This window comes from Procambarus clarkii, chromosome 32 (assembly GCF_040958095.1).
Source record: "Procambarus clarkii isolate CNS0578487 chromosome 32, FALCON_Pclarkii_2.0, whole genome shotgun sequence".
In the NCBI taxonomy this organism is placed as follows: Eukaryota; Metazoa; Arthropoda; class Malacostraca; order Decapoda; family Cambaridae; genus Procambarus; species Procambarus clarkii.
The window spans coordinates 27,492,773-27,512,920 of NC_091181.1; the positions used below are offsets into that span (position 1 = coordinate 27,492,773).

The 20,148-nt window shown below is 37.9% G+C and overlaps 1 protein-coding gene across 1 annotated transcript in view; it reads left to right on the plus strand.

The window, feature by feature from the left end:
- Nucleotides 1–287: 287 nt before the first annotated feature.
- The window catches only part of LOC123759316 (BTB/POZ domain-containing protein 1), a gene marked incomplete in the record, with an annotated part of 29,078 nt that continues 9,217 nt past the window's right edge, over nt 288–20,148 (plus strand). The window contains 11 exon segments of the mRNA XM_069335047.1: nt 288–589; nt 3,006–3,160; nt 4,416–4,664; nt 9,583–10,165; nt 12,222–12,443; nt 12,619–12,628; nt 12,630–12,764; nt 13,356–13,534; nt 15,641–15,827; nt 15,954–16,084; nt 16,205–16,316. Coding sequence (XP_069191148.1) covers nt 4,436–4,664; nt 9,583–10,165; nt 12,222–12,443; nt 12,619–12,628; nt 12,630–12,764; nt 13,356–13,534; nt 15,641–15,827; nt 15,954–16,084; nt 16,205–16,316 — 1,788 coding nt within the window.

Consider the following 20,148-nt stretch of genomic DNA (forward strand, 5'->3'; position numbering starts at 1 on the left):
TCGTCGAGGCCACTAGATTGTTAGTGGCCGTCAGGTAAATTCAGATAAACGCATGGAACCGTCTACCTGATGAAACCGTAAATACTAAAGCACTGCTGAACTTTAAGATCACTTCGATAAAATCATCAGAAGTGGTGGAACATTTGAGAAGCCGCCGGCTTCCTGTCCTCGTCGAAGCCACAAGAGAGACAGTGGCCCCTTGGTTATGATAAAAATCCCCAATACCCAACGTAAGATCCCTTATAATTAAAAGTAAACGTTTATTACATTTTGTGGGGTGGTCCTTAGTTCCTGGGAGAGAGGAGACGCTGGGGCGGACCTGTACACTGCTCGATCTCTGCTGGCCATAATCACACTGCTCAGCTTAATTTTACGTCTGACGCTAGTTTAGGTTGCGCAAATCCAAATCTGGCCATGTAAATTTAGACCTATGTCAAAAAGTGTTTGTACCGTGGTGTGTTAGAGGTTAGTGAACGGTGGTGGTAGCGGCGGCAACAGCTGCTTCACGCAGCCACTCACCTGCATGTGTGGCCGCTCCCCTCAACACCAGCCCTCACTCATGCTAGATGCTCACAAGTAACTCTCAAAGGTAACGCCACGAATTTGGGAAGCGAGTGAACTGCGAGAGTGGTGCTTCCACCCGAGTGGCACCATTCCTGAGCAGGTAACAAAGGTGTACAAGGTATACCTCCCCGCCTCCCACTTCCCAGTTGTTCACCAGTGATTTTTCATCATGTTTGAAGAAACATGGGTAATGAATATTTATTTTCGTAGCAGTGGATGATGTTAAAGTTACAGCCAATCAAGTTAGTTACTTTGGATTGGCCAGTAACTGGCAAAGTAAATTTACCTGAATTTACCTAATTTGTTATTTACTCATTATCTGCTGATGTAGACCTGACCAGGTTTACAGACCAAATGTAAACTGTCACCAAAATTATTCACGCACACTCCATCACTATGTGATGGAGTGCGAAAAGACATGTGAATTCAGAGACAATTCTATAATAAATGTTCCAGAGATGTGTAAATATTTCATTCAAAATGATCTGCTACCAGAAATCTTAGCCAAATATCCCCAGTTTGCAAACTGTAGGTAGTAACTAAGTGACTGTAACCTATCCACTGCTGCCCACTGGATGGGGGGCGGTGTGCAGGACAAACATATCAATTGTGACACTAGCTCTCCATATATGTCAGTTGCTTAAATTAGAAACTTTAATTGTGGTCGATCGAATCCCATTGATGATGCGACGATGTGTATTTAATTTTGTAACTAGCTCATCTAGATTGTAACTTGCTTAGTAAATGAATTGTCGGGTTCAGTCCCTGAGCCCATTATGTGCCTCTGTAACCCTTTCCACTACCGCCCACAGGATGGGTATGGGGTGCGTAATAAATGAACTAAGCTAAACTTTATTTACTTGGCCACTATCTCCCTAGTGGTCTCGACTTCTATCGGGATTTTAAAATGAAGTAATATCATGGTGGTTCCATGGGTTTATTACCATATGGGTGAAAACAATGCATCTGTTTTCTGCTCTACATTGTGGCTTGATGAGCATGTAGTTGTTGCCCATTGTATACATTACATTTGACCTTTTACCTGAATATACCTGAGGGGCCACTATCTCTCTAGTGGTTTCGACGAGAGCAGGAAGCTGGCAACTTGTCAGAGGTCCCTTCCATTTGTCCTAAGGGTGATGATTTTATCAAGCTGTATTTTGAAATTCTGCAGTGTTTTGGCATTTACAGCATCAGTCGGTAGGCTGTTTTGTTAATTTATAACGTTGTGGGTGAATAAACGTCTCATGTTTTCTGTCCTATGTTTTGGCACCTTGTTCAAGCTTCATTTGACCTTTTGAAGAAGTTGTCTTAATTACGTATCCTCCAAATTGTTCAATAGTTTAAAAGTTTCGATGAGATCCGCCCTGTCATGTCTGGTTTGCAATGTTGTTAGCCCTGAGGGCCCTCAATTGTTCCTGGTATGAGAGTCAACTTAGTCCTGGAATTATTTTTTGGCCCGGTGTTGAACTTACTCCAAAGCAGATACAGTGTGTCTTTCTGAAGATGGGGTCTCCATGCCTGGATACAATAATCCAAGTGCATGTCTTTGGTGCATGCACCAAAGATTTATACAGTTAAATAAGTACTGTACCTTTTTTGTTGGTCTCTCTTCACTACAGTATATGGAAATAATTAGTTGCCCTAATCACTTCCTTGTCCAATATATCCAGAATGAGGGTGCATTTTTTATGACAAGGTAATTTTATTTAGTGAAAAGTACATGCAAAATGAGTTAAAAACAGAATGTTGTAATGCTGCCTGGTGCCAAGGGGTATGAGGGGACCACGATTAAGCTAGATTCAGTGACATCATCTTAGATAGGCAAAAATACACGAACAAAGCTGGACAAATGACCCACACACATTTAAACTTAATTAAATTGAAATTTATTGGCACTGCAAATTCTGATTATCAAAATTTTTCTAGTTTTCCAGGTACAGATATTTAATCTAGGTAATCAAGGTTTGAGCAAACATATCTAGATCACAATCCTTCTGATGTATCCAGACCTCTGTTGAATTGAGTACTGTTTGAGCAAGGCATCAGTTCATTACTATTTAACTATGTATTCCACACATTTCACTACTAGTTAAAATTAACTTTTATTATTAGAAACTGCTTTTAATTTGGTACCTCCAGTTGTTATTAATTTGTGCTTTATTTACTTAATTAGAAATTGTAGCTGCATCATTCTTTGTCATATTTTCATTACTAATTGCTGCCAATTTGTTACTGATGTATACAGTACTGTTTTTACTGTATAGTAACCTACTTTACAATTTATATTATACAGTACTGTAACATTAATTCTTAGGTGAGAACGATATACTATTAGTCCTACTTTATACTGAATTACTTACATTATATGCACCACTGTTTGCAACCAAACTAATTCTTAATGACATAATCTATTATATCTTGACTTATTTTACTACTAGGTGAATGCAGGCAGGAGGTGGTGCAAGGAATCTCACCCAGCATTAATGCTGCCTGGGAGCTAATTTTGGCCTCATTAAGCTGTGAGCCTAGAGTGCAGCTAACATTCTTCGAAAGACTTCACTGTTCTGCAAGACAGTTTGCTCAGCTTCTACATGTAAGGGGTTCTCTTTTTTTTGCTTATATTACTTTGCATATACAGTATTTCTGATAAGGCCCCCCCCCCTCAGTAGCTTACCAAGTTTATACACTTGTATTACCAAAACCTTGACTCCACACACCACAAGGTCTTTAAGACTCACTCATTTGTCACCTACTGGAAGCTATGACCAGAATCCGTCTCGCTCCACAAGGCAAGGGAAGCCTTTGAATCGGAGAACTCAAAAATGCGAGAGAGAAAAAAACAAAGTACACGAGTAACATAAGGTTATTACAGTACTTGAAGGAAATTAGGTTCCCCAGGTAAATAAGGCAAATGAATGTTGCTGTTGGGTAAATAACCTAACTGATGCCTGTGACTGCCACTAGATGGCAGCCTAAGTCACTCAAAAGTTCCAGCCAGCTCACCCCCATCACTTGTTTCCTTGGTGTGATATCTTTTTCACCTGCTGTCTCTTACAGCTAAGTGGTATTTATGCCACCCACATTGAGTTTCCACTACTCTCCGACTGGCCAGGATACCTTCCCTGAGATTGACTTGTCATTTTCCTGTAACCTACCAGAATTACCTGCTGTGAGGGATTGTTGGTTTTTACCCTTTACATATTGGACTACAGCTGGGTCAGTTGATGGGAGGAAGGAGTCTTTTTCTGGGAGAAGTCCCTTGGTGTCTCCATGAATCTTATCTCACTGAGATGGCTTCCCACTACTGAGCCTCATTAGTCATAAGAGTACTATCTCGTCTACCTGGAACCAGTGCCACAACCTAGCTTTCCTCTTAGAGGTGCAGAGAGCTATTGAAGTTTTCAGCTAATGACTGGAAATGACTTTGAATCAGCCAGTGTGCTCCTATTAGCTGCCGATGATGTCGTTGTGTGACATCATTGTAGAAACTGTTCATCTGAACATTTTTAAACCTTGCAGCATAAAAATAGTAGAGAAATAACGCTCACTCCAGGTGAGGTGAATGTTATGGAGTACTGAGCACTCATAACATATCTTAATGGCAAAGTTGAGTCAGACACAGGCTTATCCATGTTTCCAAGATCTCTGAAAATTTGTTGCTATGAAGATGTTTTTCAATGTCCTGTACACTTTGTCTTTAAAAGTTAGTGGTGTTACAGCTACAGTAGAGGATAGAAGGTAATTGACTGTACAGAGATCAGTTATTCTGGCTAACATGCTTGTATCATTTTGTATAATAGCTTTATCTATTAATATTAATATTTCATTGTAAATTTTGTTTACACCAGGTTACGAGTGTGATACAGCTATGGCTTGGTCAGGTAACACTACACCTTCTAATGGTGCGTTCTCTCGGCTGCGGAATATGCATGATCCAGATATGAGCTCATCTGAGGAGTGTCTCGTGTATACTCCTGGGGGAAGCAGTGGAAGTAAGGGTGATAATTTTATTCCATCCTCCTCGAGCTCCTCCCCTGGATTGCCTTCTAACCATCAAGCCAACATTGCTCACTCTGGAGCTGCATCTTTGTCTTCTGGTTAGAGCTTTTATATATACAATTACCATTTAGAAAGTTTAGAAATTAAGCTTCACTAAATGAGTTCCTTACAAAAATAATTGTGTTTTATAGACTTGTAACATTTTAAATTAATTTGTGTTTAGCTTGGTTTTATGAGTTATTATCAGTACTGTAGAGCTTAAATAATCCTTGCATTATATTACTTCATGTTAGCTTTCACTAGAAATGGATATAAGCCTCTGGATCAGGGGTTCTTAACCTTGTTACGATTACAGACCCCAGGTCCCAATATTGGGACATAATGCGATGACATATTAGGTTTGAAATCATCACCACCAGCCCTATTAGGTACCTTATATAGCTTCAAAATATGTCAATAACTTGGTTTTGCTTTACATATAAATACTGTAGCTTGGAACAAAACAGGTGAAAGAAAAACATAAGGATTTTATATTTTAATTATTGAATTTATTGTTTGTTTTTATACAATCAAAACTTGAAATCGAGGTATAATTACTGATGGTGATGGAATTCTAATCTAACAACAACTTTTCTGGGAGGAGTCCCATGGTGGCTCCTTGAAGCCATCTCAGTGAGATGGCTCTTCAGGGAACCATCAAGGCTCTTCCAGCAAGAGGCATTGCCTTACATTCAAAGTTCTTTTTTTCATTGTTCCAAGATTGAGTCCCATTCCCCCCCCCCTCCCCCTGGCAGTTAAGAACCCCCATTCTAGACCTTCACTTTGCCATGTCACAAAATAGCATTATTTTATTAAGTTCAGTTTTTTGCAAACATCCTTTCTTGAATTAAACTTTGTTATTTAGTAAATTTTTCATCCATTTTGGAAACAGTTTACTTCTTCTATTATTTATTGTTATTCTAAAAACATAATCAAGAGGCAAAAATATGCAAAGAGGCCTATTCATATGTTTAAACCAAAAGGGTTGACCAATTGAAGCATTATCATAAATATATCAAAATAAAAATAACATTCAGTAAACAAGTAAGATGATTATTTCATTTTTATTCTATTGTCTGCATTAGTTTTGAATTGTTCTGTGTGGTGAGCTCAGAATGGGAATTAATCTTTGTATACAGTATTGAATTCATAATTTGGCACAAGAGAATTTCACTGTGGAGGCAAATGAAGGAAAGTTTTTTAAGATGATATGACCATATTGAGAAATTTCAAGTAAGATTGGTAAAACATATGCATGTCAGTGCAGTATTGCATAGGGAAAATAATATAGGGATAGATTGTGGAAAAATGTTTTAAGATATAAATCTTGATTTAAAACTATCCATAAGCAGTAGGTTTGACTCGTTCTAAGTTGTGGTCATCCTTGTTAGTGGGTGGTTCTGTATAGAACAACGCATGAGAGAGAACAAGGTATAATTAACATAGTGTGGATTGTGTGAAATGGTAGCATTTTATCGGAAATAATGTTTAAAATTGGTTAAGATGTAAATGTCACTTAACAGATCACTTTTGTGAATAAAGTGTGAAAAAGCCATTGCCCCATATTAGTTTGAGGGGGAATATATGCATAAGCAGAATGAGGAAATTTGTGCTTGATCTATCTCATTTTCTTAATGTATGCTTACAGATAATAGAATTAAAATGCTTGTAAAATTTTGTATTATTTTAGTTTAATACTTGCCCAGCCCGGAACAGTCAAATACCAACTATTGTATTGTGAATGTTAATAAGTGAGTATTTGACTTTAGCATATCTGGCAACCAGCTGATGGAATTAATTTTTTATATGGTGTGTTTTTCTCAAATAGAAGTTAATGTTATGCATAGGCCTAGGTAAGATCTTTGTTACATTGATTTGGACAAAACCAGATTGAAAATTTCCAAAATCTGAACTATTGCTGACTAAAATACAAATACACTAAATACAAAAAAGTCAGATAAAGAAGCAAATGTAGCATGACAGTGGAATGAAATGTGAACTTCATCAAATTATACTATTAATAGGAAACAGTCTTTTTATTTAAAATATTGTAGTTTTTGTTTATTGCTTGTTTAGATACTGCATTAGCTTGCATAAGGTGGTGAACATTCTCAACCTAAAGCATAATTTTGCAGTAATGTTGGAACTAACCCTCTAGTTTTGTTTGCCATTTAATGGCAAATATTGTATTGTCTTGTATTGCCATTCACACTGTATTCCCACTAATATGTCACAAACTAAATCTTCTTGCAATATTGCATATACAGTACAGTGGAACCTCAATTTGGCTAATCAAAGAACACATTGTTCTGCCAGAACAGTGTGTTATGCCAGAGTTACTCACCCAATTAGACGAACAAGAGTATGCTGTAGCAGGGATGTATAGATTTGCTTAGGATGTTGGGGCCGAGTTCACAGATGGAGGCAACATTGCAAGAAATAGTTGGGGGCCTTGGGAAAGCCATTGAGCATACACTGTATTTAAAACCAAATTCTATGATTCATTATAATTTTGAAATTCCTCAGTTTTTATTAACTAATATGGGTACCTTTTCCTTTGAAAAGGAGATTTCAAAGCTAGTGTGTGAGAAATATGCTAAATATAGTTAAATACAGGTATCTTTACAGACAGGTTCTTTTGGTGGTTGCTATTCATATGACAGGTTAAAATTAAAGTATCGTTCAGTGAAAGCAGCCCACAGAGCATGGGAACTATTAGGGTATAAATGGTAACATGCTTAATATGACTCCACTCACGTTTTTAATGATTTTTGTAGATGGAATCAACGTTATAGGTAACAGTTGGAACCTTGGTCAAGCTATTGATGATATTTAAAACCAAATTCTATGGTTTGTTTTCATTTTAAGTTTGCAAGATTTTCGTTCACTCAGGTATGGCCCTGCTACCATCTGAAAGTAAGTTTTGAGGCTGGGGATGTGAGGAACATGCTAGATGTGGTTACATTTTTTTGCAGACCTGTTCATTTGGTATTTGTCTTTTATATTATAGGTTGAAATTTAAATTTTACAAAGTGAAATTAGCCCATAGGGCATGGGAAATGCATCCTGGAGGCATCTGCAGTTGCAACAAATTTGAGTTTGTCCCATATAGTTTGTTGAATCGAGGTTGTGCTGTACTTTAAAATGAGTTATTCACCTATTTACCTGTTTCTCTAGGGTACATCATATGGAAAAAAATGTCTTGTAATAAATTTTCATGTAACAAATGTTCAAGCTTATTTATTTTGTTAAAGATTTTAAATTTTGTTCAAGTTTTCATAACGTACCTGGTTTAAAATATGTAATAAAGTGTTTAGAGTGTAAGTCCCTCCCTCTATACTGTACATTACTTTGAGTGTAACTGCTTTTTTCAGCATCCACATCATTGTCCCTCGCCACCTCTGGCCATGACTTCTCCTCTCACTTACTCCACCACCCCTTCTGATGTAGTACTACTGCTACTACTTCTCAAACCTACCCTACTTCCTTCTCTGACCTGCTGCTACTACTCCTCCTACCTACTACTACTCCTCCTACCTACTACTACTCCTCCTCCTACCTACTACAGTACTACTACTACTCCTACCTACTACTCTTCCTTCTACCTACTACTACTACGTACCTACTACTACTACTACTACTCCTCCTTCGACCTACTACTACTACTACTCCTCCTCCGACCTACTACAGTACTACTACTCCTCCTTCAACCTACTACAGTACTACTATTCCTCCTCCTACCTACTACTACCACTCCTCCTTCTATCTACTACTACCACTCCTCCTTCTATCTACTACTACCAGTCCTCCTCCTACCTACTACTACTCCTCCTCCTGCCTACTACTACTCCTACCTACTACAGTACTACTACTGCGACCTACTACCCCTCATCTGACCACCACCTCCGATATATTCCTACCTACTGCTGCAAACTACTACTACTCCAGCCGACTCCTCTTCCTTCAACCAACTTCTCCTCCTCCTTCCTCCTCCCCCCCTCCTTCCCTCTTTCTTCCTCCTTCCCCCTCCTTCCTTCTTCCCCCTCCTTCCTTCCTTCTTCCCCCTCCTTCCTCCTTGTTTTCCTCCTCCTCCTACTCCTTCCTTTCCTCTTCTATCCCCTACTCCTTCCTTCTTGTTTTTTCTCCTCCTCCTCCCTTTCCTCTTCCATCTCCTACTTTCTTCTTGTTTTTTCTCCTCCTCTTCCATCTCCTCCTTCACTTCTTCTCCCATCTCCTCCTTCACTTCTTCTCCCATCTCCTTCTCCTCCTTCCCTTCCTCTTCCATCTCCTCATCCCCTTCCTCTTCCATTTCCTTCTTCCCTTCCTCCTCATTACCTTCCTCCCCTCCTTCCTTTCTTCTTTCTCCTTGCTTTTCCTCCTCCTCTTCCCCTTCCTCTTCCATCTCCTCCTTTCTTATCCTTGTTTTTCCTCCTCCTTCCCTTTCTCTTCTATCTCCTCCTCCCCTTCCTCCTCCTCCTCCTCACTCCTCCTCCTCCTTTCTTCTACTTCTTTTCCCTCCTCCCCTCTTCCCTTCCTTTTCTTCTCTTCTCCTTTCTTCTCCACCTCCTCTTCTCCCCCCCCCCTCTCCCAGTGCTATATAATCGCAGAGGCTTGGCGCTTCCTCCTGATAGTTCCCTTCCCTTCTCCCCCTCCCCTACCTACTCCTATATTCTACTCTGTTATTTAAAATTTTCATGGAGTGGACAAGAGTTAGCCTGGAGAAGATATGGGAGCATTTCAGGAAAAGAAGGTTGAGACATTCAAATTATTACTGTCCATTCACCATGTCTTTCAAACAACACAGCATCATGGAAAGTCAGCACCACTTTACTCCATCAAATCATCCACATCAACACTCCATCATAAAACTAGGAGTATATTGGTCCTTGTGAACTGTTATATACAAACTACTGTACTTGTAAATACAGATGGATTGAATACATTATTCTTTATTCTTTTTCTCTTCTTATTTTTCAGGAAACAGTATTGACTGTAGCACTACTGCTCCTCCACCTTCCCCTGCATCTCCAACGTTACACACTAATCATGTTGGGACATCCGCTGGTGTTGGGGTGCTACGGAGGTCTAGTGTTCTTTCATCCCCTGTCCCTGCTCGCTCTGCTATTCCTCCACACCTGCCGCCAGTGATCCCACCCTCCTCTGTTCCACATCCCTCCACTTTGCCTGTTGGTTTAGTGCCAGCTGGTCCTCCATCAACTCCTCCAAGTGCTGCTGCTGCTCCATCCCCTCCGCCACCACCACCGCCACCACCGCCCCCATTAGTATCAGCTCCTCCTCTGTCTCAGGTCTCTGTAATCACTAGCTCTTCACCACAATTGGCTTCAATTGTTGCAACAAGTACTACTACCACCGTCAGCTCTCCAACTCGAGTGTCCAATGTTCCCTCCAGTACTCCTAGTGGTAACAACTCTTCCTCCATTAGTATTGTTTCAACCACCACTACCACCACCTCTACCAGCACTAACACATCTGCTGTCACAACTAGCAATGGAGGACCTATGTATAACTGGCAAGCCACCATGACAACTGTAAAAGAGAGGTATGGTGTAATTGGTACAGTAGAACAATACACACACACCTTACTTATACTGTTGACATATAAATTACATGTAATGTGTCTTTTTAATATTATTGTTATATTTCTTGCAGGTAGAATCAATACTATAGGAGTGTGTTTGCAGCCCATCCTTTCGTTTTGGTAATACTGTACTAATAGTAACGACAAGGAGCATATTAGATATACCGACATACAACACAATTAGAAAGTAGAAATTGATACTAATGAATTTGGACAGACTGGAAAAGATTTTCTATTTATGTTGCAAAGACAAACTAAACTAAACTAACCTAACTAGGCCTAATACATGATATCTGAGGCCTAATATAGTACATATGTGTGCTATACTAGGCCTAGTAATATTTGTTTGTTTTTAGCTTAATTTTTTCTTTTTTTACTCTATAAGGTGAATAGTACAAAATTATACTATCTAATTGCTTAGACCATCAATCTTTGCACTATTGTACTATGGTGCACATAGTTACAAAACTAATGTCTAAACAGAAGGATGGGTTGGTGTTTGTCCAAAGTTGGAGTCCAAGAGCTTGAGACTAGTCTCATCCAACTTTGCAGGGAAAATGGTCTGGGGTTAAGAAATATCAGCTTGTGTAACCCAACTACCCATGCAGTTTTGTTATGCAGTCTGAAATTAAATTGCTGATGAGTTTCCATAGAGTTTACCATGCATTTTGATGATTTACCTGAAAACAGTGATCTAAATTCATTCAGGCTACAGTGATGAAAATAATGAGCAGGGAAGATGGTTACAGTAATGAAAATAGTGAGTAGTGAAGATGGTATATACAGTGAAGATAGTTATACAGTGATGATAGTATATTAAAGGAAAGATGTAAGATGATGGGAGAGGGAGGACAAGGGGATGATGAGGGGGTGGTAGGACAAGGTATGTGATGGGGTGGTAGGATAAGGGATGATTAGGGAGTGGTAGGACAAAGTATGTTGAGGGAATGGTAGGACAAGGGATGATGAGGGGGTAGTAGGACAAGGGATGATGAGGGGGTGGTAGGATAAGGGATGATGAGGGGGGGTGGTAGGAGAAGGGATGATAAGGGGGTGGTAGGACAAGGGATGATGAGGGATGTGGTAGGACAAAAGATGATGAGGGGTGGTAGAACAGGGATGATGAGGGGGGTGGTAGAACAAAGGAGGGAGAAGAGGTGAAATGCTGTAAAAAAGAGGGGAAATGAAGAGGGAAGAGGAAAAAGGGTGAGATGGATTCCCTCTATATATAGATATAAATGGAAATGTCCTGTTTGAGGTTGGAGGCCAAACAGGGAAGATGGAAGAAGGGATGAAAAGAGTGGAGGAGGAGGTAAGAGGGGAGAATGGGGTTGATAGGAGAATGGAGGAGGGGGGGGGGGTAGACTCTCCCAGGCACCGCCTGGTAGCCCCCTCCCCCCTAGTGTTTTATAGTTGTAACTCACTGATTCATTAACTTTATGAAATACTGTTCTACTCAGTATCCTGGCAAAATATAAATGCATTTTATTTGTACACATGTACAACCACCGACTACAAAAATTTTGGGAAGTTGTAAGACTTGCACCCAAACACCCTACAGCACTTGTGCTATTATTGGCACAGATATTTCATCAAATCGCTTCAACATTCTAGGGCCGCATGCATCAGAAAATATGTTTTCTGATGCATGTTGGCTTGGGGACCATTCAAGGTTTGACAAAGTTTAACAAAACTATTTTTTCATTTGTAGTTAACTGTTTTACATTTTTTAATTCTACATAAAATGTATCCTTAATCCACTTACTAATGGCATTAGGAAGATGAAAAGTTGAATTTAGTTTACAGACCCCCAGTACTGTATTGTACTACCCTTGCTGACCCTCCAGGGGTTCATGGACTCCAGGTTGGGAACAACAGTTTTAATACTTGAAGATTTTGTAATATCTTGGGGAAGCTTTTAAGTGAGATTGTGCCCTTTAAAGAGGGTAAAATTTCAATGTTAACAAGGCATCAAAATTATAAATTTGAAGACATTTAGCAAATTTCCTTCTTGCAGATTTGCATTCTTGTTCAACAATGAGATACTCAGTGATGTACATTTCCTGGTTGGAAAAGGCGACTCAAGGCAGCGTATACCAGCACACAAGTTTGTCTTGGCAGTTGGCAGTGCTGTGTTTGATGCTATGTTTAATGGACAACTGAGCACTCGCCAGGAAGAAATTGAATTACCTGATGTGGAGCCACAGGCATTTCTTGCACTCTTGCGGTTCCTTTACAGGTTAGCATCTCAATTAATTATTTGATAGGGATATGACGGACCATCACTATCCCTCCATGCTTAAGTGCTGACCAAATTTTGCTGCTTTTATCTTTAAGCTTAACAGCAATGTTCATAAATTCTCAATTTTTTATTTAAAATTTAGATTCTTAACTTTTTATTTTTAATTCCACAGTGATGAGGTTTCAGATTGGTCCTGAAACAGTGATGACTGTATTGTACACAGCAAAAAAGTATGCTGTTCCTGCCCTTGAGCAAGCTTGTGTGGATTTTCTCAAACGCAACTTGTCTTCTGATAATGCATTCATGCTTTTAACTCAGGTGGGCCAACACTGTGAAAGATGTAGTGATAAGTTGTTCTTCAGTCTTTGGTTTAACATTATTTCTTTATAATTATTAATGCTATTTATGAAGCCTGCTACATCAATGTGTACTGGTGATTTACTCAGCATTTTTTCCAATTTGTATGAGCACTATGTCTCATTGATGTCATCTAGGGAGCTGCAATATAAACAAATGGTTGAATATTTGAGGAATGTTCATAGAATTGTATATTCACTTACATATTTTTTAGGCTCTGGGAGAAAATCATAATCAACATTCTTTCATTCTGCTCAGTCATGTATACTAAATAATGCAGTATTTTTTGTATCACTTATTCTTGTCTAAGACTATTTTAATCAAGGCTAAAGATTCTTGGTATTACTAAAATTAGCATATCCTAGGATCTATGACACTTGTTTGAACTTCAATTATTGTCTCCCAGCTGCACAAGCCACTCTTTCATCAACAACTTGGCAACTGATCAAATGTGCTAAAAACTGTCCAGTTCAAAATCATTTTAACTTTAGTCTAAAGTTATAAATTGCAGCAGTTTGTAGGCCATAGGTTGTTACAGATTTTTTTTTCCAGGCTCGACTCTTTGATGAACCACAACTAGCTGCTTTGTGTCTGGAGACAATAGATAAAAATACAGCTGATTCATTAGCAGCAGAGGGCTTCACAGATATTGATAGCAACACACTGTGCTTAGTGCTAGAACGAGACACACTACGAATTCGAGAGGCTAAGCTTTTTGAAGCAACAGTCAGGTAATGCTATAATGACATAATTGCTGTATTGATGACTTCCAGGTTTCTTGAGTATATTTAGTGCCATTAATTTAAACTACGATTTTGCTCTACAATAATTGAGCAGCAAACTAATTGGCATGATTCATATGTATGGTTGTAAGATGGTGTGGTTAGAATGTAAAAAAATCCAATGCTAAAGCAAAAAAAAAAAAAAAAGACTGAGAAATAATGTTCAATATATGTGATGTTAGGAGAAAACCTGGTTGATACCTGGTTGATGGGGTTCTGGAGTTCTTCTACTCCCCAAGCCCGGCCCGGGGCTAGACTTGACTTGTGAGAGTTTGGTCCACCAGGCTGTTGCTTGGAGCGGCCCGTAGGCCAACATACCCACCACAGCCCGGTTGGTCCGGCACTCCTTGAAGGAAACAATCTAGTTTCCTCTTGAAGATGTCCACGGTTGTTCCTGTAATATTTATGATGCTCGTTGGTAGGACGTTGAACAACCGTGGACCTCTGATGTTCATACAGTGTTCTCTGATTGTGCCCATGGCACCTCTGCTCTTCACTGGTTCTCATCTGCATTTTCTTCCATGTCGTTCACGTCCAGTACGTTGTTATTTTACTGTGCAGATTTGGGACCTGGCGCTCCAGTATTTTCCATGTGTATATTATTTGGTATCTCTCTCGTCTCCTTTCTAGTGAGTACATTTGGAGAGCTTTGAGACGATCCCAATAATTTAGGTGCTTAATCTCGTCTATGCATGCCATATATGTACTCTGTATTCCCTCAAGTTCAGCACACACTGTCCTGCTCTGTAGGGGGAAGTGAGTATTGAGCAGTACTCAAGATGGGACAACACAAGTGATTTGAAGAGTATAACCATTGTGATGGGATCTCTGGACTTGAAGGTTCTTGTAATCCATCCTATCATTTTTCTGGCTGACGCAATACTTGCTTGGTTATGCTCCCTAAACGTTAGGTCATCGGACATCAATATTCCCAAATCCTTGACATGCTGTTTTCCTACTATGGGCAGATTCGATTGTGTTTTGTACCCTGTATTATGTTTAAGATCCTCATTTTTGCCGTATCTGAGTACGTGGAGTGTATCACCGTTAAACATCATGTTATTTTCTGCTGCCCAATCGAAAACTTTGTTAATATCTGTTTGTAGTTTATCAATGTCTTCAGCAGAGGTAATTTTCATGCTGATTTTTGTATCATCTGCAAAGGATGACACGAAGCTGTGACTTGAGTTTTTGTCTATATCTGATATGAGAATAAGGAACAGCAGTGGTGCAAGGACTGTACCTTGAAGTACAGAGCTTTTAACTGCGCTCGGACTCGATTTTACTTGATTGACTGTTACTCTTTGTGTTCTGTTCGACAGGAAATTGAGTATCCAGCATCCTGCTTTACCAGTTATACCCATTGACCTCATTTTGTGTGCAATTACTCCATGGTCACATTTGTCGAATGCCTTTGCAAAATCTGTGTATACGACATCCGCATTATGTTTTTTCCTCTACTTGCCTCAGTGATTTTGTCATAGTGGTCAAGTAGCTGTGAGAGGCATGATCTTCCTGCTCTAAATCCATGTTGGCCTGGATTGTGGAGGTCATTGATTGTGGAGAATAGATGGAATAAGTCATAAAAATATCTTAGAGAGAAATGGAATGCTAAAATCAGCAAACCACAAGATTTGAGATGGTTTGGGTATGTTGAATGAATGGATGATGATAGAACAAAAATGCATTCAAGGGAATTTAATGGTAGGATGAGAAAATGAAGGCCTGGAGGAGGGTGTACAAACATGGCTAGTGCCTGTGGGTATGTTTTCACTTGTCATCCCTGTTGGTGGTGCACTAGTAGGATCTTGAATCTTTGCACTTATATTTTTATTATTTATTTATTTACAGTATATACAAGAAGGTACATTGGATTTATGAGAGTACATAGCATTGATGTTTTTATATTTTTGTAAAGCCACAAACATGCATAGTGTTTCGGGCATTTTAATAACAAATTTTCACATTTCTGCTTCTTACTTTTTTCTTTTCCTTTGAGACCTGAATAAATTTAGTTCAAATTAGTAATAATACTAGTAATATCATCATCTTCAGGTGGTCTGAAGCTGAATGTGAACGTGATGGTTTGTCTGTAACAAGCACCAATCAGAGAACAGTTTTAGGGAGAGCATTGTCATTGGTAAGATTCCCACTCATGACTGTTGAAGAGTTTGCTCAAGGTCCTGCACAGTCAGGGATTTTAACAGATCGGGAAGTGGTTCAGCTGTTTCTCCATTTTACTGTGAGTTGAGATTTTTTTTTTTTTCATTTTATGAAATACAGTATGTATCTAAATATAACAATATTGATCATTAAAAACCTCATATGGTATAAATTAAATTAATTAATTATACTCTTGAATTTTCAGGTAAACCCTAAACCACCTGTAAATTTCTTGGATGTTCCTCGGTGTTGTATGACTGGCAAAGAACAGACTGTGTGCCGATTTCAGCAAATAGAATCTCGTTGGGGTTATTCTGGCACTAGTGATAGAATTCGGTAACGTACACCATAGTTTTATCACATACTGATGATTAAAGTATTAACCAGGAATCCTAGACAATAAATAATTTATTGTTAGATTAATGGCTTTTGTAATAAACGATTCTTATTTTCCAGCTTTATTGTGGATCGTCGCATCTTTGTTGTTGGTTTCGGAATGTATGGATCCATTCATGGTCCTTCTGAATATGAAGTGACAATCCAAATCATTCACACTGCCACAGGAAAGGTATAGTAACATGACATTCTATTGAAGTGGTGTGTGTAGTCCTTTATAATGGTGTGATGCTTACATATTAACAAAGTACTGTACAGTACTGTTGTTATTTATTTAAGAGCTTCCTTTGAAAATCTCAATGACATTTTGGTATTTTGATTTTCATAATTGTATTTTATATAATGGTTGAAGTTTTAGTTTTAAAAATAATAAGCAATAATGTTCCCTTTTTGCAGTTTTTAAGAAATATAATGTTAAAATTAAATACTGTTGCTTAAGTCATGTGGCTTGCTAAACTCTTAATGGATAATATCTGCACACAGCATCATCCTGGGCTAGCTTGCAGTTTGGTTGTTCTCTGCACTGCCATGTTCTTTAAGTAACCATTTCCAAAGTAGCTCCACTTTTAAAAAGGGCAGTTTTAAATTTTATATATATTTTAAATTGTGTTTGCAGTACTGTATCAATAAAAAAAGTGCTGTAACGTTATGTAAGTGTAATTGAACGTGATATTCAAACATTTTAATTTCACACAAAACTGCAGTAATTTTATTTCCCAACCTTAAGAATTTGCATAACCTATTAGGCTCTTATTATTATTAAATGGCACCAATAATGATTTAATTTCATGATGTGCAGAATGATTTTTCACAGCCTAACAAGAAATGAATACATGCCATAATCAGTTTTATTCATGGCATACAGTATATTTTTGCTCTACATTATATCAACCCATGTGCCTTTATGCATGAAAATTCCCATATGGTCATGCTGTGACTAGCATTAAAGGCACTGCTACATTTGGGTTGATAAAGGAAAGTTAGAAGATGTATGATTGTAGCCTCTGGTCAAGAGAGATCTCTTATGGCATTGAGCCCCCCCCCCCCCCCAAAAAAAAAAAAAAAAAAAAAAATTGCACTTCTTCGGTACTCACACAACCATTATGACAATAGCATGCTGGTCAACTGTGGTTGTGATATTTTTAGTTATTGGATGACGAGAGTGATTATTTGCATATTAGTGATGAAACAAGGGTCTTCCTTCCTTAAGGTGTGAAAGTAGTGGATGATACAGACAAGGAAAATAGCAATAACACATCAGAAAAAACTATAAAGCAGACTTGAGGGTTAAAGGAACTAAACAATTAAGTTGGGTTAGTACAATTTAAACAATTTCTTACAGCAATTGTGAGAGGAGAAATACCTCCTGGTAATCAATGAGGTTTCATTTGTGGCCCTGTCAGTACTATGACGTTCTCTATTAAAGTTTCCAGGAAGTTTTCAAGCTGGAATCTCATTCAGATTTGAAATAATATGATGAGAATTTTTAGAAGTTTACAGCGACAGTTTCAAGAGAAAGTGACTATAACAAAAAATAATACAGTACTATAGTTAAAATACCACAGATGTAACAAAAAAACCCACTTAAACTATACACTATAAATGCAAAAACGTGTTGATGTTTTGGTCTGTCTTGGGCACCCTTTTACTTTTTTCATATCACCTTTTTTTCATTTCTCAAGTGTGAGTTTAAATGACTATAGTTTGAAGAAGAGGTACTGTAATTGTTAATTCAGTTTGATGTTGACACTTGCTTTCCTCTTGAGAAATTCATTTGGAAAATATATTTTCTGGGAGGGCTCCTATGGTGGTTCTCTGTTGCTAACTTCCTGGATAGCTCCACCCAGTCCAATCCATGCCAGGCTCTTGTAAGTCATTGTAAGCCTACTGGGTACCAGAGGTCAAAACCTGGCTCCCTCTAAAGAGGCATAAGGAGCAGGGGATCTTAGATCATGCTAATGAAGAAAAGGCCACTAGAACGGTAGGCGAACCCAAGCATGCCATCAGCAAGGTAGGCTTACAATGACTCGCAAGGGCCTGGCATGGAATGACTCACAAGGGCCTGGCATGGAATGACTCACAAGGGCCTGGCATGGAATGAATTGGCTTTCCAGGTAGTTTGAACCAAGGATTAAGACAGACGCATTTCATTACATTCAATTCTGTTTTTTGTTGTTGTTGTTGTTTTAAAGACAGTTCTGTATTTGTACTGAAATATTTAAAATAATTAAGGTTTAACATTTAATTTTTTTTGTTACAAATATTTAAGAATCATTAAAGCTACTGAAAGTCACATGTAATGTACACACTAATGCTGTACATTGGATTTTCATTGATTAAGGAAATAAAAGTATTAGTGTCCAAATCTATATTACTTATACGGTATATAGTTGGGTCATTGCAGTTCAAATATGTTATTAATATGAATATAGTATATATTACTAACATAAAGAGTATTCATATAAAGTATTAATACTGTATATAGTATCCATATACAGTATGTGTATATAGTACTAATATATATACTGTATATATATATATATATATATATATATATATATATATATATATATATATATATATATATATATATATATATATATATATATATATATATATATATATATATATATATATATATATATATATATATATATATATATATATATATATATAATATATATATATATATATATATATATATATATATATATATATATATATATAAATAATATATACACACAGTGGTACCTCAGCTTACGAATTTAATCCTTTCCCAGAGACAGCTTGTAAGCCAAATATTCGTAAACTGAAGCTGATTTTCCCCATAAGAAATATTGTAAATTGAATTAATCCATTCCAGACTCCCCCAAAAATTAACTTCAAAGTAAATTTTATACTTAATTCACCCAAATCTTCAGTACTAAAGTCTGTACAAGTTATTACTTACCTTTACTGATGACTCTTGTCGGCATATGGAGATTGTGAGGAAGGGGAAAGAGGAGAGGTGTTAGTGTTTGGAAAGGGAGTCCCCTTCCATTATAACATCAGGCAGTGATGACTTCTCTGAGGTACACACTCTGGCACGTTTTGCCTGCATGCCACTAAAACCTTCTTGTGGCTCACTGCTTGTTATTCTCATTAAAAACCTGTCTAGCGACACTTGTTTTTTCCTACATTGTAACACTTTTCTGAAGTGAGACATCACATTGTAATTAAAAAGGTTAACACAACAGTCTGCTACAGCTTGATTTGGATGACATTTTTCAGCAAAACTCTGCAATTCTTCCCATACTGCACACATCTTCTTAATAAATGAGGAAAGAACATCCTCTACTCTACATCAACAACCCTCATACCATTTTCATATTTACGAATGATCTCTTGTTTATCCTCTATGGTCATTCTCGCATGTGTTTTTCTTGGCTTGAACTTTACCACTGGCTTTCTTGGGACCCATGGTGAGATATATAATAACAACTTTTATGTACAAATACCCAAAAATCTGAAAAAACTAATTCTTTACAAAGAATTCAGGCGCAATTGTCACTAGTTGGGAGGCACTGGTAAACGGAGGCGCGTTCGTCGTGCCACCATGCGCTAGGTCAGCCATGTGCGTATCAACAAACTTCATTTCCCGAGGCAAACCTCGTAACCCGATTCAGATTTTACGAAGAAATTGGGCTCTTAACCCAAAAGTTCATAAATAGGGGCATTCATAAACTGAGGTGTCACTGTAACATACAGTATGTGGCTCATGTTCTCAATTATAAGTATTTTTAAATGTAAATAGATACATACATAAAAACTCCCTCCATACCATACATATGATATGGAACTTTCCATATCAACATATGGAACTTTCTATAGGATTTTTTTTTTTTATATATATAGGAAACTTTTCTCCTTTTCCTGTATTGCTCTCGTATTTCTTCTGGGCTCGTATTTCTTTCCAGGCTAATCACCCTGTGATTAGTGGAAAATGGGGTAATGGTGACCCAAAG